The sequence below is a fragment of the Phyllostomus hastatus genome, unplaced genomic scaffold (assembly GCF_019186645.2).
Source record: "Phyllostomus hastatus isolate PE091 unplaced genomic scaffold, TTU_PhHast_1.1 phas_scaffold_1674, whole genome shotgun sequence".
Taxonomy (NCBI): domain Eukaryota; kingdom Metazoa; phylum Chordata; class Mammalia; order Chiroptera; family Phyllostomidae; genus Phyllostomus; species Phyllostomus hastatus.
The window spans coordinates 5,468,420-5,491,769 of record NW_025334011.1 but is presented as its reverse complement, the minus strand read 5'-3'; the positions used below and the strand labels follow the sequence as shown (position 1 = coordinate 5,491,769).

General features: G+C 43.0%; 1 protein-coding gene, 1 long non-coding RNA gene and 1 pseudogene across 3 annotated transcripts; 2 read left to right on the top strand and 1 right to left on the bottom strand.

Moving 5' to 3' along the window:
- Positions 1-23,350, top strand: part of LOC123831061 — a 30,016-nt pseudogene that overhangs the window by 3,399 nt on the left and 3,267 nt on the right.
- On the bottom strand, positions 1,562-17,947 carry LOC123831320. 2 transcript variants are annotated; one of them, XR_006787884.1, is made up of 4 exons: positions 17,857-17,947; positions 14,503-14,591; positions 10,130-10,242; positions 1,562-3,272 (listed from the first exon to the last, which is right to left on the bottom strand). It is a non-coding gene; the product is annotated as an uncharacterized LOC123831320 (long non-coding RNA). The 2 variants fall into 2 exon arrangements; XR_006787885.1 differs by lacking the exon at positions 17,857-17,947 and adding an exon at positions 15,365-15,722.
- LOC123831319 (RNA-binding motif protein, X-linked 2) lies at positions 18,141-19,408 on the top strand. Its single transcript, XM_045858175.1, has one exon. It carries the CDS (start codon positions 18,300-18,302, stop codon positions 18,678-18,680), a length of 381 nt encoding a protein of 126 aa, XP_045714131.1. The 5' UTR covers positions 18,141-18,299; the 3' UTR covers positions 18,681-19,408.

Here is a 23,350-nt window from a genome sequence, read left to right as displayed (position 1 = left end):
CTTCACCTTCTTCACCCAGTCCCCCAAGTCCCCTCCCCTCTGTCAACCATCAGTTTGTTCTTTGCATCTATGAGTCTGTTTCTACTTTGTTTATTCATTAATTCTGTTGTTTAGAGTCCATATATAAGTGATTTATATGGTATTTTTCTTTTGCTGTCTGACTGATTTCACACAGCATAATATGTGGTTTTTTAAGCTGTGCCTCTATTTTCACATTTTTCTGAGCCCAGTTCTCCTGCTCCTGATAATTCCATGAGTTGCCCGATATCCTCCATTAAATTTATTTTATGTTTACAGGGACCACTGAGCCATTTTGTTTGGAAATTGAATGTCATTTATTTAGACAACCTTTGGAATTGATTAGCCATGAATTTACTGGTATGAACAGTTTAAACCGTCACATTGGTGAAGTTACAGTGAAAGAAGGCAGAATTTTAGAAGTGAGGGTGGTATGAATATGCCTCTATATTATTTGCCTTTGAAACATAAGCAAAAATACTAGCTCAATATATTTCAGTTATCATGATATAGTACAATCAAAATAGAGATTATATTATGTGTCTTTGCATTGGAAATGAACTGTACCGAGACTCAAGTGCTAGCAACGTTTTACATTAGTAATGACCAGGATTCAAGCTTTGAACTCTCTTCTTAACCCATTACTTACTTAAGTTCTGGTTTCTAAGTTTTGACTGCTCTCACACTATGCTGAAAAGAAATTCAGAATTACAAGTATTAGTGGTGTGCCTAAATGTCTCTTATTGTCCCTGAAAAAGTGCCTCAGATATGGATCTCAAATAAATCAGGGAATCTTGAGTCAGACAAGAAATTGGATAACTACTAACGTTCCCATCTCTTGGCTGCCAGTTGTCTCCCAATTAGTTTGAGGCTCCACAGAACGGGGACGCTTGGAAAAGTTTCAGCTGGCACCTCGTCAATCTGTAAACCTCTCAAATCTATCATATCTCATTCCATAGTTTAGGCCCTCATCACTCATCTAGACAAGCACAGCAAGTTGAGATGAGGTTGGAGGCAGAGAGACCAAGGCTACAACAGGGAATGCGCCTTCTGTGACTTGGTTCCTGCTTACATCCCACTCACCTCCTGACAGTCTTAGGGTAGAAAATAGACATTTGCCTGATCATAATGATTATTTGCAAAACACTGAGCACTTGCACATGCTGTCCCCTAGAATGCCCTCCTCAATAAATGTCTACTCATTTTTCAACTTTTAAGTATCATCACCCAGTATGTAAATCTCCAAGTCAAGTTGACTGTTCACCTCTCAAGCAAGCCTGCCATCCATTTAACTCTATGTGCACTGCAGAGCATTGATCTCCTGTTGTCTCTCCCACTGTCCAGAGTTCTTTCGTGTCCCTGTGCCATATTAAAGTACTCAAACTATGCCTGTGACTGCATTCTTGGAGGAATGGTGGGGTGGGTGGGACGGGGGGCGGGGGGGGGGTGTTAAGGGGGAGAATTCTAAAGTTCCAGAAACTCAATTCTCCCTTCTAGAAAAAACTTATAAATGTTCATCCTGTCAACAAAAATGCCCCTGAAATTTAAGAACCATACTTAGAAAAAGAGTGACAAGATGAAACTGCTTAGGCTTTCAACCACTATTCTCAAGAAACCTATCAATCACATTAATAAAGAAAGGGTCCTTCCTTCCTTGTTAAGGATATAAACTGAAAGGCTGGCAGCACATCATGAAAATTGTATGACCACTGGAGTCAGAAATGGTTTGAATCTGGCCTTAGATCAATTTCATGCCTTCTGGATATCATCAGTTCCTTGAATTAAAAGGATTTCATTGCACTTCTAGTAATCTTCCTTTTCAAATTATTTTTTATTGAGTAACATTAGTTAATAACATACATTTCAGATGTAAGATATTATAACTTGATATCTATGTAGCATGGTGCATGCTCACGACCAAACAGGGAGAACAAAGAGAACAAAGGCAGAACAGAGAAAATGGAGAAAAGAACGAAGCGAAAGAGAGAACGAAGGGGCTGGAGTGTTACCTGTACACCAAAACATCGTGGGTGCGATTCCTGGCTGGGGCACGTGCCTAGGCTGTGGCTTCGATCCCCAGTTGGGGCATGTATGGGAGGCAACCTATTGATGTTTTGATGTCCCTCTCTCTCTCTTTCTTTCTCTCTCTCCCTCCTCCCTATTTCCTCTCTCTCTAAAATCAATAAACATATCCTCGGGTGAGAAGAAAAGACCATTTTTGTTTTTGTTTCCCTTGCTTCTGAGGTCAAAATCACAAAAAACAGCTCTGAAACTGACATCCAGAAGCTTAGTGCCTATGTGTTCTTTTATGTATTTTATTGTTTCAGGACTTCCATTCAGTTTTTAATCCATTTTTAATTAATTTGTGTGTGTGTGTTGTAAGATAGTGTTCATTATTTTGCGTGTAGCTGTCCACTTTTTTCAACCCAATTTGTTGAGGAGACTTTCCTTTCTCCAATGTATGTTCTTGGGTCCTTTGTCAGAAATTAGCTGCCCTTTTTTGCGAAAAATGCTATTGGGATTTTGACAGAGATTATATTGAATCTGTAGATTGCTTTAGGTAATATGGACATTTTAACAATGTGAATTCTTTCAATCCATGAACACAAAATACCTTTCCATTTCTCTGTGTCTTCTGAAACTTCTTTCAACCATGTTTTGTAGTTCTCAGTGTACAGGTCTTTCACCTCCTTTGCTAAGTTTATTCCTATATATTTTATTCTTTTGTTGCAATTACAAATGGGATTATTTTCTTCACTTCTCTTTCTGGTAGTTTGTTGTTAGTAGATAGAAATGCCATACATTGCTGCGTGTTGATTTTGTTCTCCAACTAGACAGCACTTCTTGAGCTGAAAACCCTTTAATTTAAGGTAGTAATTAAGGCTGAAATCAAGGATGTCAAAGTCACCAGCACCGTTGAAGGAATGTGGCCCAAACACCAGCCACGGGGGCCTCCAGTGAGCGAGCTGTGCCCTCCCCGTTGAATCGTCTACCTTAGAAGCTGCTAGCCACATCGGTCCTGACAATCAGGTCTGCTCTGAGGAGCTGCTGGCCACTTGTCATTGTTGTCTGCCTTTCCTGCCTGAGATTTTCCCTTTCACCTTCTTAAGGTATTCCTTAGACTTCTGAGCCATGATGATTATTGCCCAGGCTTCTCAAATTTTGCTGCACAAATGTGTTGATAACATTGAACCCTTTTGAGTGAGCTGAGATCTCTGGAGTTCAGTGTGTGATAGGTCTCCTGAGTGTAATGCCTGTGAAAGACAAAAAGTGAACACCAGGTTGAACAAGAGTGTTAATTCCTCCTTGCTACTATAATAAATGATCACAAACGTAATAGCTTAAGATATAACCTTCCGAACTGTAGACTGTGAATTTAAGTCTAAAATGGGTTTCATTGGACTAAAAATCAAAGTCTCAGCAGGCCACGTTCCTTCCAGAAGTTCTAGAGGAATATCTTTTTCCTTACTTTATCCAGCTTCTAAGAGGCAGCCCACGTTCCTGGCCTCACATCATTCTGATCTCTACTTCTCCTTCCTGCCCATCTCCCTTTTTCCTCTGTAAAGACCCATGTGATCACATGGGTCAACCCACATAACCCAAGGCAACCTCCCTATCTCAAGATCTTCCACTTAATCACATCTGCAGATCTCCTTTGCCTGCACAGTAATATTCACAGGTTCACCACATTAGGATGCGGACATTTCCAGGGGGCATTATTCTTTCAGCCACAGCAGGGAAAGCCTTCGGGTGGCTCTGCAGCCCTGGCTTGTGTGAAAGGAAAGCAGGGAGAGAAGTGGCAGGGAGAGCCTCCACTGCTGTGCAGATCTAAGTGGTAGCCAACCCAGCAGGAAACCACAGATTAAAGACTGTTGTTAGCAGGATCACACATTTGGGCAGAAACCGGTCTTAGTCATAACTGCCATGCTCAGCCGTTGGCTGTAGGCCACAGAAAACCATGCCTTTGCTCAAAAGCTGAGGTGGATCCTGAAGGACCAACATCTGGAGGCTGTCTAGCATTTGTACTCCCAGCAAGCAGCTGAATGGGAGGTTCTTGCGTGGGAAGGGAGGGAGATCTAAGCAAAAAACCTTCAAGGCCACACTTGTCTTTGATGGCTGTACAGCTGATGGACAGACAGAGAACCAAGAGAAAATAGCCAGAAGGACTATCGTAGGCTAGGTTTGTTGCTTCTAGCATTGGACAAGGTACTCAGCACCAGTATCAAGAAGGGGTTGTTGCTATTCAAGGCATGGAGAGCAAGGCTATAGTTGTAAGTTTGTTCACTGCATCATTTTTCATTGCCAAGAGGCTAGACAAAACTATATGTCTATCGATAAGGAGAACATTAAATAAATTATGGTCCATTTATACTATACATTACTGGGGATACATTAAGAAGTGAGCAGATCTTTTTTGAAGAATGACCATGACATATCGAGTATAAAGGGAAATCACATAAAACATGTACATTATAATCAAATTTTTTGCAAAGTAATTCTTGTGCTTCTATAATCCTTTATGCTCATTGGTATTTGCTCAGCCTTCTGAAGCATGACCTTAGGTGACTTTGACAGTGAACACCTGCTAAGTGGGATGGGGAGGTGGGTAGTGAGAAAGGAGGGACTTTGAACCTCAAAAGAAAAATATACAAAGCTTTCCTACAGAGAAGATATTGCTCTTTTAATTCTGAAATTTTAACATGAAGAAATAAACACTTATTCTAACTTATCACAAATATTCACATTCTAAAGTATGTTTTCAGCTAGGAAGGTGACACGTTGCATGTCTAACTACTCAACTCCAATTACTGGAGAAATAGAGAAATGTGATTCACCTGGTTGTAATCTTGGCCTAATTCCCTATTTTCTTATGAGAAGGTGACTCAGCAGAATTGCTTAAGAATTTTCAGGTGCGTTCCTTCAGCAGTCATCACGGTAAACTTCCAAGTAGTACCACAAGGTGGCAGAAGAGGATAAACCGTAGGACAGCGGGCACTGAAGGCTCAGACTTCTAAGATTGTGTAAATCTTTCTCTTCCCTTGGGTGGTTGAAACTACTGTGGTTGGGGAAAAGTTTTTTTTCAGTCTAAGTTATATCAGGTACTTAACAATAAGTGTCCATCAGAGTTCGATCAGAGAACAGAATCAGTAGGAGATACATGTAAAGATATTGATCACCGTGGGGCAGAGGAGGCAGATCCAGAATCTGATCTTCGGGGCAGGCCAAGGGAGGGGCAGGCCAAGGGAAGCGCAGGCCTGGACTGTGAAGCAGGGCTCAGTCTTGCCCTCGGGCAGATTTTGTCTTCAGAGAAGCCTCAGCTCTGCTCTTAAATCCTTTAAACTGGGCCAGGCCCCAGTTATCTAAAGTAACTCCCCTTTCTTAAAAACAGCTGTCCTGGACTTGAACTGCATCTACAGAACACCTTCACAGAAATACCTACCTGGTCAATGTTTGACTGAATAACGGGACTGGAGCCCAGCCAAGCTGACACGTCAAAAGAAGACCAGTCTACCCCTCGTCAACTTGTCACCCTATGTAACACTAAACCATAATCTCAAGTGACATCACCAAATTACGAGATAGAAGACCCCGGTCTCTGTCCCCTAACAAAGACCAGTTGTTACACAGTCATCCACGAACAGAAACAGCTCTGGGAAACTTCTGGGTCCACTGAAGAAACTAGCAATACAGTAGAACAAAAATCCTGAGCACAACCACACAAAAAGAGAAGGACGACTCTATCATCCCGTCCCCAGGCAGGCCTTCCTCAGCGCTAACAGGAAACTCCATCCTGAAAGAGTTCTCCATGCCAGGAGAGGGGAGCAGGGGGAGCAGTCTGCCTCTCTAGCCATTGGGGCAAGGCATGTGTCCCACTTCAGTTCCACTCACTCACAGACCAGCAAAGCTAAGACTTGGTAATAGGCTTTCAATAGCAGGCATTTGCCAGACCATTAGCTGCATATTAGGTGCCAGAGGATGTGCTAATTTGCTCAGACAATGAAATCGCATCTGTGACAGGAGCCACAGTTAGTCACCCCCTGACTAAGGTAAATTTATGATAATCCTGAATGTCATTTTTCAAGACCCATCTGCTGTCTGCACAAGCCAAACAGGCAGGTTGAATGGGGATGTAGTAGGTACCCCATCCCTTCCTCTTTTAAGCCCCTGGTAACAATACTTAACCTTCAGAATGTGATTCTTCCCTTGGCTTACTATTTCCGTAGGTAGAGGCAATACTAGTTTGTTCCACTCAGCCTTTTCTACCATAAAAAAACCCTCACCCAACAGATAGCATAGTCTGTTCTCCCAGGAGGTCAGAGTTTAATCCTTGTCTGTCCTGGGAAGCCAGGACCACTGTGTTTCCAAACCAGCATATTTGAGAAGAAATGCTCATCCAGAATTTCTATAACGGGATGCATTACAAGAAGCTGACAGGCCACTGCCTGGGAACACCAGGCTCACTTTCATGTGCACTGGGACCTGGCTGAGTTCCAGATCTCTCTGACCCCACTTTCACAGTAAATTTCTGGAATAGTGGCACCCCCACCGTGGAGGACAGCCTGGCCCTGCTGCTCAGCTGAGACCAAGTACTGTCAGGAGCACCTGGGCCCCTGAAAACACATGGCTGGGCCTCAACTCTGCCGCACACCGGCATGGAGCCACGGGCATGGGACCAGCAGCAACAGGCTGCCGGTGTGCCTCTCCCGGCTGTCCTGTCGGGGCACCGCAGTGACTCACATCCCAGGCTGGTGTTTGAGGTGCCGCTCACCTCACTTTCCCCACGTGGTTCTGACCCAGCTGAAAACTAGACCAAGGTCATTGTCTCAAACTACCTTTGTTACCGCATGGATCAGAGAACGAAGCTTGGAAGCAATAGTCCTCCTGACCCAGGCTTAATGGCCCTTCTGACGTAAGTGGAGAGATCCTGCTTGTTTTCAAGGTTTCTTCCACAAACTGAAGAGGGCAGATGGCTCTAAAAGCTAGAGAGAAGGCTTCAGCTACACATGCCTCATGAATGGTTCCCAGACTCATTTAACCCAATCCTTCTTCCCTTGGATACGGTTGAGAAGGGGAGGAAAAATAAACCACTGGCTGGAGGTACATCATTCCCCTGAGAAACATTCATTTGGAAGAGATCAAGAATAAAGGAAAAAAAAGAATCTTCCGGTGCAATCCCACAAAGAAGTCAGGGGGAAACAGACTTCCTACTGTCTACTGGCGCACAAAGGGTAGCCCTACTGGTCTTTTCACTGAATTTGTCCTTTATTCAAGGAACCAACAGCTGGCTCTTACAAAACATTGCAACAAAACTTATATTTGAGTTTTCTTTTCATGTGACCAAAAATTACTGCCAGGGTGTTCCAATACTAAAACCCTACTTTATTTCCTTTTCCTTGATATAAACCTACTAAACAACCCTACTGGGAGTTTCATGCCTACAGTACAATGTGGTCATCCTGTATATCTAAGGATGTTAATAAGACTGCAGGCAGGCAGTCCTACAAGGGACATGTATCCAAGTAGCTACAAATTAGGCTTCTCCCTGCCATTTCACTGCCCACCCCTCAACTCCACATGGTCTCCTGGCACCACTCAAAGCAGAAGCCACTGCCTCAGTCCTCCATGTGTCCAGTGTTTCACTGTCCACTTCCCATTTAGTTCAGAAGTCACATCCTTTCTTTCCCCTAAAAGCAAAGAAACAAGATTTATTCAAGCAACCCTCACTCCCTTGCCTTTCAGGAGCCAGCCAGAGAGACACACAAGGCAACCCTTCTCCAGAAGGACCTAGGGAACTTGGACCAGCTTAGTCTCTGGTGTCAGTTCTGATACTGGCCATTATGGTGTGCAGGGTTTTTCCAAACTCCAGTGTTGACCCCTGTCTTCAAATGACAATTTAGAGAAAGCCCAATATACGAAAGAGATCCAGTCATAGCTGTTCTTGTACAGGAAGACACAGAAAAAAGTCCCCGAGCTCATGTCTGGGCATGTGTCTCACAATTCTCATCCGCTGTTGGATCAGAGACCTCTGAGCCACACAGAATTGCTGAGACGTGACTCTGTTATATCAAGGTGGTACATGACAAGGTAAAGACAGTTACCATGTCATGTTTCCATTTCCCTTCTTTCCCTGACCTTCAGTCACACCAAAAGAAACTCCAAGATCAGTCCAATTTCGAGTAGTTGAGAATTTAGAGCTAATACCACCCTTTATCCTTATTTTATAGAATGACCAAAGTGAACCTCAAAAGAAGCTACCTCCCCAGGTCAGAACTGATTCATGGTAGAGTTCAGTGGTTGACCAGGCTGCACCAGGGCTGACCACAGCATGGACACTACACAGGGAAGCTCTGCCTCAGAGACAGCCACTGTTCCTGGGTAAATCGCATACATAGCACATTGCCACGGTCCTAGAAGTACGTTTAAGAAGGGATCAAGTTCTTGGGACTGGTGTTCAACATGGGAGCTCAGAATATAAGCAAACAAAAAATTAATCACTAAAAATGTATAAAGTTCAGCCTAGGAGCAGTAGCAGACCTGACAATGCTAAGTGGTCATTGCGGGCCCAGGAGGTCACAAGAAATAGAAGTGACTCTAGATCTTGAGTTAGTGCTAAGGGACTTCACAAAATGAAGCTTTTCTGCCCCACCCTGTCTTCCCATTAGTAATGATTATTCATGTTTAAGGAGAATGATTTTTGTCCTGACTGGTGTGACTCAGTAGATTGAGTACCGACCTGCAAACTGAAAGGTCACCAGTTCGATTCCCATTCAGGGCACATGCCTGGGTTGCAGGCCAGGTTGCCAGTGGGGAGCACGTGAGATGCAACTTCACACACTGATGTTTGTCTACCTCTCTTTCCCTTTCCCTTCCCCTCTCTCTAAAATAGTAAATAAATAAAATCTTTACCAAAAAAAAGAAGAACAACAACAACAACCACAACAACAACAATTTGACCTCCAAATTTCCCTGGTATACAGAATACAATCTGAAGTATGCCGCTTATCCTATCAAGTTTTTCAACCTTCCAGGACATTTTCTCCACATAGACCAGACCCTTGAGCAGAGCTTTCCACCTGAGAAGCCTCGCGCAGTGGGTTACATTGATGGATATGACACAGATCTCTCATTCCTCAGACACACTGGGGCTTGCAGCCATGAGCAGCTTTATCTAGCTTTTCACATCCCCTCCAGTATGTGTTAAACAAATATTTCCCATGTGCAGCACGATTAAAAAGTGTTGTACTAGACTACTTTGCTATGGGAGACTCAGTGTTTCAGTTTGGTGAGCAACATTTGGTGAGCAAAATGTTTTAAACACCCCCTTTGTGCAGGCTCTGGATTCACCCACTCTTTCTGCCTCTGTTCCCTTTACTGGATAAGAACTTTATCTTAGACAACTATAGTAGCAGACTAAGTCCTGTGTCAGGCAAAAAAATAACTGGAGTGATCAACAATTTCCTTGTCCTATACAAAATTTCTTCTGTGTACTTTGCTCAGTCCCAACAACCCTGGTATCTGTTTCTAACCAGACACCGGGACTTGGAGGGAGGAACTGGTTCACCAACAGGTTATACAGTCAGAAGATTGAAGGTCTAGAACTCCAGCTCAGTTCAGGCTGCCAAGTCTGTGTTTGTTCTAATGTCTAAATTATGTCACCTCCCAGCAAAGCACAGATAAGTCCATGGAAAAGCAGCATCTCCAGAATCCCTATATAGGATAGTCTCAAGGAATCATAGCCTGGTCTGCATAGAAATGCACTTATGGCTTGAAACCATGTTTATGGATCAAGCCGTATCAATTAAGCAAGGACCAATTGCATTGTCAAAGAACAGAGGGCAGACCAGGGGATACCATGAGAGAAAGAGGAGGTGGCTAGAACTCTTCAAGCATGCACTGGCATAGTCTCTTATGGGAATTTGGAGGCACGGCATCCCAAGTGTAGCAATCTCTAGGATTTAGCCACTTTTGAAACTTGCCATAGTGAAATCTTGGCATTTTTAGTTCTCCAACAATTTTAAGGCTCCCATCATAAATTTTAGTCCTTCCTCAGCCACGTAAGATTCCAAAAACTATAGCTCCAAATAGTTGACATCATTTATTTATTACATACCTTTCTCCAGTGTTGGGCAATAACCTATTGATAGAATGATCCAAGTGGATGAGCAGACAAGGGAGCTTCTACATGCTCCCTGCACTCCAAACCGCACCGACAGCCTTGGAAAGCTTCCAAACATCAATATGGGTATGCAGTTACAGGTAAGATAGAGGAGAAAAAGCAAAAGTTACACTCTTGAGCCAATGAGGTTATTATATTACATAATTTTAAAATTATAAATGAGGTAGGGATTCTTGATTATCATACATCTACAAGACAATCAAAGACCTTATAAAGTAGAACATGTTGAATTTTGCTTTCCATCAGAAGATCCATTCATAGAATATTCAGACCTGGAATCCATTTTGCAGGAAGATAACCTTAGCTTTAACCACAACTGGTTAGCAATAAAGGGTTGAAGGTTGAGTTTCTAAAATATAGCATCCCTTGATTTATTTTGGCTAAGTTAAGTATCTCCAGAGCCTGCTGTGATGGCTTTAAAGTCTTCTTCCATTCCAATCAACATGCCAGCATGAAACCAGTGTCCCTACTAGAAAAAGTATTGAAACAAAACAGGGTGCTTCCGTTACATCATCCCTTGTGAGGAGCACTGCTGTCAGTCCAGCCCAGATTCGATAAATTAAGAAGCAAATGTGTCACATTAAGAACTGAGTGCTTGAAGTACTAATGCCCACTTTTCATTCTGCGCAAGAACATTTGGTGCAATTACCATAATTCTGGATAACACTAACCTATCATTCTGCAATTGTAATACTTTGTCGCCTATTATTTTAATGAATACACAATTGATAGTTCTTCCCTTTTCTTCTGAGTATGTTTATCAAAACATATTGTCTATGTTTTATGTCTATTAAGTCTAATAGAATTTGGCTCTTATTTTTTTGATAATTTGTTTACCTGCATTTTATAAGATGTCGGCCCACGGCAGCTTAGAAACGAGCCAGCCCTGCACCAGACAGCCCGAGGTGCACCAGTCTGGGCCACCCCAGCCTCATAAACGAATCTGATAAACATGGTTACTGTCCAGAGAGTTAACTGTTTCACTTCTGTCACTGCATTACCCCCAAACCTTAAAACTTCCACCAAAAAATGGGGAAGTATGCTTGGGGGTAAAAGGTATTTTTTTCTAGACCAATCAGAAGCCAACATTCAGGGCCCCAACCAACTCCAAATTTCCAGTTCTATCCATTTTCAAATATCCTGAGCAAATGAAAACAAAGCAACTAGCCTTTGGTGGGAGGAGTAGAGAGAGACTGTTGACAAACATCACCCTCAGAAGCATCAGCCTGGGATAAGAACCCAGACAAGAAGCAGCCCAACAATGAAGCTGTGGTAAATATGTGTCAGAGCAAAGGCCACAGGGACATGACGTAACGCGGGCCTGGTGCCGTGGCCTCACGATTGCGAAGCCTTGGTCCCTGTTCAGGGATGACACACACAGAGTCTCCTGTTTGAGCATTTTAGGGCACAATGACCAATCAGAGCTTTAAACACAGCTTCCAGCAGGGGGCACTTAGCAACTGTAGAAAAAGAGGAAAGCTTTAAGTTGAAAAACCATGACCAGTTTTGGTAATTTGCCTAAAATTTGGGGCCTGAAAGTATAGATATTGCCACTTTTACAGGGATTGGCTTTACCACACTGAGATAGATAGAGGGAAACATTTTTATTTTTTTATTTTAAAATACTTTTTAATTCATTTCAGAATAAAACCCATTATATGTTGACACATTTTCTAATTGTAGTATCCTACAATATAAAGATAGCATATTTGTTTCCTTTTCAAATTTAATCTTTATTGGATATTTTTTCATTATCATTTAGTCTCCTTATACCCCCACCCCCAGCAATCACCACACTGCTGTCCATGTCCTCAGTCCTTTTTCCTTTTTGCTCAGTCCCTCCACCCCCAACCTCCCTGACCACTACCACTGGCTGTCATCCACTCTCCATCTATGAGTCAAGAGAAACGTTTTCAGTTAAAGTCCACTAGAAGATACTTGTTCTGTTTCATACAATCTTCCGGAGGAAAGGTGAGGCATGGCTATCTTCTGAACTGGTTAGAAATACAGTCACCCAAGCCATCCTCCTTCGGGCACAGTGGGGAACTTGGGCATGCTTCAGGGGCCTAATGTCTCAAACTACCTTGCAGAGCTTCACACTACCTGAGTCTCTTCACCCCAAGGGTTCTCTCTGTGTCCCAGCTGACAGAGATGCAGTCCCAGGACTTAGCCTTAACGCTCATGTACCAGAGACTGATTCCAAAAGAAGGAAGTCAGTGAAAGTTACCCATCTTAGAATATGGCAGCTACTTAAATTAGTGAGGTTATTTTTTAAGATCTTATTTACTTTTTAGAGAGAGGGGAAGGGGGGAGAAAGAGGAGAGAAACATCAGTGTGTGAGAGCTACATCAACTGGTTGCCTCTTGCACGCCCCCAACTGAGGAACCTGGGCTGCAACCCAGGCTCTGTCTGGGAATCGAACCTGTGACCTTTTGGTTGGCAGGCCGGCATTCAATCCACTGAGCCACTCCATATTGGTGAGTTTAATATGGCAGAATTGATGAGTATAAGGTCAAAACCCCAAATTCAACTCATGCTACATCAATTTGTGGTTGTTAATGCATGCTCTGCCAACTTATTTATAATCTTTGAAGGCAAGGGGAAGTTTTTGTTATGAAAAAAGAAAAAGATACCTGGTTTTTCTTGTTTTTGTTTTAGAGAAATCTAAGCTTAAGACTGCCCAAAAACACTGTTTTTCTGGCTTCTCCCCTCCCTCCGTTCTGCTAATGTTTGGCAGTTGGAAGAATCCAAAGTCAGTAATGACTTTAAGGCATGAATCCACCTTATTAATTCTTTAATAGTTACCTAATTAATATTACCCAATTCTTTATTAGGTCTTTATTAATTTATCTAAGCTCTACCTTTCCAATATTAAGACACAGTAGGTACTTGATTCATGCTGGGTTCAGGTTTATTAGAAAGGCAGAACCAAGCCAAGAATTTAGAGGACTAGAGAGTTCCATGAGGAAGGGAATGTGAACCTTCTGGGTTCCTCCCTTGCTAAGAATGGCAGGAAAAGAAATAGGCCAAGTTTTACTTCTGCTTCTTTTTTCCTTTTTATCACCTCACTAACCTCAGGGATCTGCAATCAGAAAAAGAAACCAGATAGAAGCTTCTGAGGAAAGGCCACTTCAGGTTGAGGAGATATGATGGATTCACTCAGAGAAATTAAGTCATCCTGAATCCCACAAAAACTACCAGAGGCATGCAGTGTTTGTGACAGAAGACCCTTTGTCGTGAATCTACAGAATCTGTATGTGGCAGTCACCAGACTAGAGATCCAAGTGAGGCAGAAGCATCAAGACACTGGAGATCCTCAGATCTCAAATAGTCCTTCCCCACAAGGAACTGATACCCAACTTCTGAACCAGCCAGAAGAGCCAGTTTCCTCAGCACCATACCTCCCAGTGCCTGAGAAAGAGCCCACAGGTACTTCAGGCCCTGGGCAGAGCTCTTGGCTGTCAAAGGTCAAAAGGAAGAAGCTAAGCAGGCTCTTCAGTCAAACTGTGTACCACCTCGACTGCTGAGGATGGGCTTGGAGAATAACTTCCTGGTGATACTTTTAAATGAGTTCCCTCAGTGGCACTGTCTCTGACCCAGTGTCATAGTCACAGGCAGGATCACTGAGGTTCACCAGGATCACTGATTGCCACCTGAATGGGTACTATTAAATGAGAGAATCTTGGCTCCAACCCATCGGGCATTGGCCTTCCCTATCTGAGTGGAAGCCAGTCTCTGGGAATCTCATGCCCTCCTGGGTGGAGGTTCCCTAGACCCAGGACCCTACCATGGACTTTAGGTATAGGTCAGCAAAAAGGAACAACATGCTTAGAAAGCCTTGTCTATCTTTCTCAAAAGTCTCTACCCTGTTCCAGGCAGTCTTCAGAGACCCACTTCTCTCTTTAGTGTGTAATAAAAACCACGCACACTTCCCTGCATACTTATTCCATGGAACACGTCACCCACTTCACTTCACTGGATCCCACCCCACTGCTGTCTCTGGATGAGTCTAGGCCCTCAGTCCAGTCCTTCAGGCTCTCCTCATGCTTCTCTGCTGCGGCCTGTGCTGAGCCCCCGTGTGGGAACTTCAGTCCTGAGAACTCTCTCCACGGGGGGCATAAGGCAGAGCAGATGGCTCATGTTCTCCTTCGCCCAATTCATGTGGGTTTTTTGTTTGTGGTTTTTTTGGTCGGTTTCCAAGGAATAGAAAACAGGCTAAACTACATTACAGTATTAAAATTACAAAGAGCTTTTAACAGTAGAGCCAAGGCAGTTTCCCACTGGAGTGAGAGAAAAAGGGATTTTACCTTCCCATCCTTTATTCCATAGCGACTAGACGAACCAGGAAAGATATGACAGGGAATGGCCACAGGAGTTCTGGGACAATGTAATTTACCTACAGAATGAATAGGGTGTAGCAAGAAAACAATGTAAAGGCTATATGAGATAGGCAGAATCTTAGACATTTAAAAAGTCAACTCTTTTGACTCATCCAGCAAGATTTAGCAGACCAGGATTGGCAAAGTCCTTTGGCCCTCTCTGCTAGGTTTCCCTATACATGTAACCATATGAATCTTTACCTTGGAGACAGGAAGGAAGTAGAACTCAACTGTTAACTGGCAGCTGTGAGGTAGAGGAAGGGGTCAGGAGCAGAACCCAGAGAGCGTTTTTCTGGTTTATTTATATACGATAATCACATGCCTCCTCACCCTCATATCCTCTCTAGCTGGGACTGGTATTTCAGTCCTCATGTCGAATCAAGGGAGAGAGGACAATCTAAGCAATAATAAGATAATAGTGATTATAAACAGAACAATGATAATACTTATTGAGTTGTAAATGTATACCAAGTTAATAAACACCTGACATTAAATCCTCATAACATATGAGGAAGATACTGTTAACCCACCAGGAAATGGATTCTAGAAGAGATTCAGTGGCTTGTCAAGGGTCACACAACTAATGAGTAACAGTCAGCATTTGAACCCAGACAGCTGAGTTCATCATCCTATGCACACACTACTGAGAAGATTTTCAGGAAGGTTTTCAGACGTTCTTTCCCGTCTTTCACTGTAGTATTTTTCTCCTAGGGCCCTGCCTACTTTTAGTAGGATGTTCTACTCCTCATTGCTCTTCAAGGCAGGAAACTTTCAGGACTGCGGGGCTTACCTCCATGTCTTAACCTGCTGGCAGAGTCTGAGAGATCCACCAGGGCTCACCCCAGTTGCTGCTGATAATGTTCTTTACCTCCAGACCACAGAGTCCCAGGGAGCATGTACCCCAAGGTTGTGATTGGCATTGAAGTGAATTGGGAACCAAGTAAAAACAAGGCTCATTTTGTTTAGTTTCTTGTTGGCATAATTAAGGTAGCCAGATTTCAGGATCTACACAATATGAGACCACATAGAAAATGGAAAGATTTCCTCAGCAAGCTGGGAGAAAATATGGGTTCTTCACCTGGGTAATCCCTCTACCTCAAGAGCACAGTCTCTGGAGCAGGCCTTTGGAATCATAGGGGGATCAGGGGTTTGTGAACCCCTCTCCCCCAGTTATAAGTAAAATCCTAAGAGCATAAAAAAGAAAGGCATAATAAATAGAGCTACAAGATTGTTACTTGAGAAAAATGACAAACTAACAAGGGAATAAAGACGACTACTGGATATTGAGATACAGTAAAAGGGTCAACAGGCTGAAAGTCCATATAAAGATACAAAACAATCTTAACAGGACAGAAGTGGAAAGAGTTGAAAAAGCAAGCCAGGAAGGAAGACAAGGTCATTGAGTGAAACAACTGGGTTAGTTAATTGGAAAAACAAAGTGCAAGGTGTTACCCAGCCTTTTATAAGGAAGTAGAATAAAAGCAATAAACAGTAAAATGAGTCACGGGATGAGAGAGTCATTTCCATAACCATCCCATCACATCTGCATGCAGAACTAGTAACTGGCTTTGGAAGGAGACCTGGGGTTTGAAATCCTAGTACTTCTTATAATGGAAACTCTGGGCAGTTAGCTTCTATAAATCACATATGAAAGTCGATAACTACCTACAACTGATTAGTTGATATTCAGTTATCTGGCATTGGGTCAGCTGGAATGCTTTACTGGTTAAGTCAGCAGAAGAAACTGGCTACTGTAATACATCACAGTAAGATTTCCACATCAAATCTAGTTTATCTGTAGACCTGTACTGATTGTTTCACTGGTATTAATTGGATTCAGATTTTACTATTAAATAGAAAAATTAAGTGCTTGCATGCATTAATCACATATGTCAAGAGACAGGCCTTAACTGTTTTGTTTTTGTGTTTTTTTTTTTTTCATTGAAACAGCCCAGAGATCTATTAGATGGAGTTAAGCCACACACAAAAAGGAAACAAGAAGATATCTTCCAAATTTATGACATTTATTCCACCTTTTAATGTCTATTTGGTCACTTAGTCTGATGCAAACATGTATTTGACTAAGCTTATGACACTTAACCAGTCATTTTGCCACACCAAAAGTTTCCATTCACATAGTAGTAGGAGCTCCGTGTCACCCACAGTTGACACTTGAGTCAGTGTACAAGAGCCGGGTAAGCAAGCAGGACTTTGCGATACAGGAAGTGACTCGTTCTCCTAAGACTCTTAAGTTTCCTGCTAAGCAAGGTAGAAATGACATCTACGTCATTTTGTGTAGTTTTGGTTTATTTTAGAGATTCAGTTTTGACACCTGACCCTTAACTACAATATTAAGCATTAGGTGAAACTTCTGTTCTATAGTCATGTTATAGAAATAGTAAGGGCAGTATAGTAAGGGCAGTTTAATGGTACACAAAGACGCTTGGGAAATTATTTGGTTTTGGTTAGGTTGAGAAAGTGACTTAACCTCTGCACCAAAGAGAATTTTTTTCTCTATGAAGTGATGAAATCACCTCATAAGGTAGTTACTACTAAGGAATAAACCAATAAGTACATGTAAAGCATTGAGAATAATGTTATAAAGGTATAGCTACTGCTGCTACTATTCCTTGTCCATATCCACACATTTATAATTAGTCATGCATGACTCTAATCTACTGTTCACATAACTATCAACATGGTCCTACCTATTTAAGCAATGAACATGTGTATATAGACAAAAGTGTTTACAACATAAGGGAAGGGGGAACCAGAATATTCAATATCTACTAAACATTAAAGCAAAGTGGCAAAAATGAATTAAGAATAGGGAAAGGGAACACAAACATAAATGGTCAAGAGGCGGCGGGGGGCGGGGAGTGGTATAAAGTTAGGCAAGCAAGTAGCTAGTATGAACACAAGAGGAACTAGGCGAATACTAAAGAGAACCCAAACAGAAGGGATGCAGGTTATTTTTTGGATCTCTAGAGCCAGGCCTCCTTGCCAGCCGCCCGTCCACAGCAGTCGCCAACTAACTGGCCCCAGCACCACGGTGAGGGGGAAACGCGGGGCAGGCCCCACATTGCGCCTGCGCCCTGAGGACGGAGGACGGTGCGGGTCCTTGTTCGACACTGAATTAGGAGCCTCTGAAGAGGAAAAGGCCTATTAATATTTGAACCCAGAGCTTGTAGAGTATTTAATCTGGCATCCTAGTGCACAGTAAGGAGCATACAGTAGGTGATCAATAAATACTGTCAAATGCCTACACGAAAGAATGAATACCTGACAAGAATGAGTCCACCTCCTACCAGGCCTACCTCCCTGAAAACAGACATTTCCCTGTACGCTCGCTCAGGGGCGACCGAGCGCTTCTATGAAGTACAGGAGCAGCAATTACTTCCCTCGACCCCTAACCCACCTTCCAAGCCCGTGCCGCAGTGTCTCATGGGAAAGGTAGTTCTAGCGCTGGTTGTTTGGCCCCGGGCAAACTGAGCCCAAACTCAATTTCCCAGCAAGCAGCGCAGCGGCCTTGGGACGTGGACAAGGTAGCTGTAGCCAACCCGGAGGAGGGAGTTTTATGGCAGGCAGTCTCTCCGCTGTTCCTGTTTATTCGGCTGCAGTCACACGCGTGCCCATAGAACGCTGGTGGTCGTGGGAGTAACCACTGTGTGGGTCCTGCGGCCCTGAAAGAGAAAGATTTCTTGAAGAAATCCCAGGCCTTGGACATGAACCCTATAACTAAAGTCAAGCTGATCAATGAGCTGAACGAGCGTGAGGTCCAGCTTGGGGTGGCGGATGAGGTGTCCTGGCACTCCCAGTACAAGGACAGCGCCTGGATCTTCCTGGGAGGACTTCCTTTTGAGCTGACTGAAGGGGACATCATCTGTGTATTCTCACAATATGGGGAGATTGTTCACATTAATCTGGTGCGGGACAAGAAGACAGGGAAATCCAAAGGATTCTGTTTCCTCTGCTATGAAGACCAGAGAAGCACAATTCTGGCGGTTGATAATTTTAATGGGATCAAGATCAAAGGAAGAACTATCCGAGTGGATCACGTGTCCGACTATCGGGCTCCTAAGGACTCAGAAACGCAGAGACTGTGACCAAAGGATAAGGGCTGTGGGGCTCAAACCCCTTCATTGAATTCATCTGAGGAAGAAAGGAAGACGAAAGACTAATGGGGAGGTACTGGTGGAGCAGCCAGCCTCCTCTTCAACTCCCAGAAGAAAGACGATAAAGGAAAAGCATGACCCTGACTCTAAAAAGCACTGGAGCAAGAACTCAGAAAGGGGTCAGAAGGCAGAGTCCAGGAGGTGCTGGATCACCAACCCAGCTCCCCTGAGGTCAGGACAACAGATGGGGGCAGCGGGGATCCAGTAGAGGTTGCTGAGAGAGGAGATGCCCAAGCAGGAGCACAAGTCCTCAAGCTGGAAGGAAGGAAGAAAAGAAAATAAAACGCAGGGGTAGTGACTGAGGTCGAAGCTCAGACTGGCCGGCCAAAAGACGTTTTGGGGGACATAGCCATTGAAGTAGAAGTCAAGATAAACCCCATAGGCCTAAAAGGTCCGGGAATTCCCCAGACCTGGACCCCTTGAATTCCAGCGACCTCAGGCATCTGACTGGAGCTGTAGCCATGCAGCTGCTCCACAGAATCGGAAATGAACATTTTAAAAATGCAGTCTGCACAGAAGTATTGCTAGTTTGATTCCTAGTCAGGGCACATGCCTTGGTTGTGATTCCATCCCCCGTTGGGGTATGTTGGAGGCAATAGGTACATGTTTCTCACATCTATGTTTCTCTCTCCCTTTCCCCACCCCAACCCCTGGCTCGCTCTCCCTCCCTCCCTCCCTTCCTTCCTTTCCTCTGTAAAAATTAATGGACACATGTCCTTGGGTGAGGATTAAAAATAATAATAATAATGTAGTCAATTATGCTTTTAGTGTTTCTGTATGTAAAATCTGAGTCTGTATCCTTTAATCCCTTGAGTATTAGAGTCATTGAGAGAGCTGTATAGTTTCAACAGCCAAATGCCCTGGGCTTTTGAGTGAAGTCCATTGCCCCAGGTAATATGCTTGGTATTTATCAGAGTGTGTATCCAAGAATTGCATTCATAAATATAGCCTTTGAACTTATGACCCCAACTAGTAATGAAATGTCCAATAGAGAGGAAATACCAGGTAATTCTGGAATTCTAGTCTTTGTGTTAGATGTTTAGAACACTCGCAGTGACCTTTCCAGTTGGCAGGTAGGCCCATAGGGTACAGAAGCGTGGCTTAACTAGGTTTGGACAGCTTGACGTGAATGTGGCAGTGGTGCATGACATCAGATTGTTCCCCACCCCTTGCTGTTTTTGTAAATGTAAACATCTTTTGCTTTTTTGGTTGATACATGCCTTCACAGTTTTTTCTTGCAGTCTGTATATTTATTTATCTTTAGTGAGGTGGTATTCACATAACATAAAAGTAACCATTTCACAGGGAACAATTCGGTAGTATGTGGTACATTCACAGTGTTTGTAAAGCCACTACCCCACCTAGTTCCAAAACATTTTCATCATCGCACAGTGAAACCATGCACCCATTAAGCAGTTATTGCCCATTCCCTCAACCTATCCCCTGCCAACCAGCAATGTATTTCCATTCTATGGATTTCCCTGTCCTGGACATTTCATATAAATGGAATCACACAATAAGAAAAAAAAAAACACAAGGGCAGTCATTCTGACAAAGCTCGAGTAACTAGCTTGAATAGTTTCTACGTTCTGATTCCTGGGAATTTACCTCTTTTTTTTATTTTATTTATTTATTTTTAGGGAGAGAGGTAAGGGTGGGGGAGAAAGAAAGAAACATCAATGTGATATGAACATCAGTTAGTTGCCTTTCACATGCCCTAGACCAGGGACATGGCCCACAACCCAAGCATGTGCCCTGACTGGGAATTGAACCAGTGACCTTTTGGTTTGCAGGCCGGTGCTCAATCCACTGAGCCACACCAGCCAGGGTGGGAATTTACCTCTTGAAAGGTCGCTACTCACCTGACAGAAATACTGAAACTACATTCTGTGCAAGTTATTTTAAACCAACATCTCTCTGAAACAGATGGCAAATAAAGCTTAAGGGAACTAGTAGGCCATGAAGATACCTTTTCTTTAGTCCAGCACCATAAACACTGATCATTAAGCACTTGAAATGGGGCTATTCTGGACTGAGATGTGCTGCCAGTTTAAAATGCATGCCAGCTGGGTGTCTCAGCTGGTTGGAGCAGTGATGCCTGCACCGAAAATGTTGCCTAGCCAATTCCCAGTCAGATGTCTAGGTTGTAGGTTGGGCCCCCAGCCTGGGCCCATCTATGTTGCTCTCGCACATCAATGTTTCTTTCCCTTTCTCCTTCACTTCCCCTCTCCCTAAAAATAAAATATTTTTTTAACTATTTTTTTTAGTTTTTATTTATTTATTTTTAGAGAGAGAAGGGAGGGGAAGAGAGAGAGAGAGAGAGAGAAAAATCAATGTGTGGTTGCTGGGGGTTATAGCCTGCAACCCAGGAATGTACCCTGGCTGGGAATCGAACCTGTGACACTTCGGTTCGCAGCCCGCGCTCAATCCACTGAGCTACGCCAGCCAGGGCAAAATAAAATATTTTTTTAAAAATGAGGGGATAAATAAATGGTTAAGTTGCTATATCTAGTAACAGCAGGTATGCTCAAATGGTGCGATCCAGGTGAGTATGATAAAGCAACTACTTATAAAGGTGTAGACGAGGTAAGGGAAACCCATAAGAAACAAATTAAATGGGAATGGGCAGTTGGGAGGTGCGGTGGGGGTGGGATGAAGCTGTCCTGCCCATCCCTGCCAGCCCCTTTCCACCGCTTTCCGGTGGCAGACCGCTGAGCTCCAGGAAGTTATTGCTGCTGTGGTCACAGTGGGGGAAGACAGATTTTCTTACCCCTGCAGCCATCGCCAGCAGGATGAGATCCAAGAGGCTTCAGAAGCTGTGCTGGTATTGCCAGATGCGCCAGAAGCAGTGCGGAGACAAGAATGGCCTTAAGTGTCCTTGTATGTCCCAATTGCATCAGAGACAACTTATGCTGCCTTCAGAGAATCCTAAGCAGTTTGTGGATTATTTTTCAGAGCAACTCTGAAATGACTTCCTAGAACTTCTCAGGAGACACTTTGGCACAAAGAGAGTTCACGACAACATGGTTTATAACGAGTGCATCTGCCACGGAGAGCACATCGTATGGATGCCACTCAGTGGGACTCTGATTTCACCACGTGGCTGGGCAGAGAAGGCTCGTGCAGAGTGGATAAGACACTGAAAGGCCGGTACACTCAGTAGAGAGACAGGGACCCAGAAACTGTCCACCGGCACCTGAACTAGAGAAAAAGAGGGAACACGACCTTGATGAGGAAAAAACTGACAAATTTATTGAAGAGCAAGTGAGAAGAAGTCTGGAAAGGAAAGAACAGGAGGCCCTGTTTTTACAGAATTAATCAGAGAAAAGAGTGAAGAGAAAGTGACATTAAATTTGAATAAAGGAGCATGTAGCTCAACAGCAACATCTTCCAAGAAAAGTTCTTTGGGACAAAGTGCATTGAAGGCGATTGGGACATAGCATCAGTGAAATGGAAACAGTTTCCAGAGCTCAGCTCAACCAAAAGAAAAAAGAAAAAGAAATCCACACTTGGTGAAATCATGGAGATTAAAAAGGGAAATAAAAGAGCTGCAGCCTGAAATCATCATGAGAATTATAACCAAAAACCTTGGAGAGAAATATAAGAAAACAGGCATTGTTAAGGAAATATTGACAGATATACAGCTGTTGTGAAGATAATTGACTCTGGAGATGAGCTGAACTTTGACCAGACTCATTTAGAAACAGTAATTCTTGCCCTGGCTGGTGTAGCTCAGGGATTGAGCCCCAGCCTGTGAACCAAAGAGTTGCTAGTTGGATTCCCAGTCAGGACACACGCCTTAGTTGTGGGCCAGGTCCCCCGTGAGGGGTGTGCAAGAGGCAACCACACATTTATGTTTTTCTCCCTCTCTTTCTCCCTCCCTTCTCTTTGTAAAAATTCTTTTTAAAACAGATAGAAACAGTAATTCCAGCACCAGGAAAAAGAATTCTCGTTCTAAATGGAGGCTACAGAGGAAGTGAAGGTACCTGAGACTCCATCAATGAGGGGACCTTTTCAGCTACTATAGTCATGGAAACTGGCCCTTTAAAAGGACACAGAGTTGAAGGAATTTGATATGAAGATATTTCTAAATTGTTTGAGTTTGAACATTTGTTAACATATTAAAATCCTAAAGCATCAAATTGGTGTTCGCCAAAGTGAAGTTATGAGACCACTGTGGGAGGGTGTTTCTTTTGTATAAAACAAGTGGATTTATTTAAATATTACTGTATAGTTGTTTAGCTAAAACTTTTTTTAAAAAGGGAAGAAAGAACTCATGGACAGACAAAAGTGGGGTGATTGCAGGTGGGGGGAAGGAGAAGAAGGGGGACAAATGGAAAAAATACAATAAAATGTTTTTAAATAATAAAATAATAAAAATCTAATTATAGGTCATGAAATATCAAAACTATGTAAATTTGTTCATCTTATGTTCGTTTTCTTTATATTTCCTTTATTTTTAAAATTTTCAGTGAAAGATTGTTATTGTAAAGTATTTTATATAAACACATTTAGAATCGTAAAATAAAAAAGAAGAACATGAAGCATCCCCAAGACTAGCTACAGCAGGAGCTGCAGGTACAAGGAGAGAGTGTAGCTCT

What these genes read in the sequence shown, in the direction of transcription:
- LOC123831319 (XM_045858175.1), top strand. Translation starts at nt 18,300, where the DNA reads ATGAACCCTATAACTAAAGTCAAGCTGATCAATGAGCTGAACGAGCGT.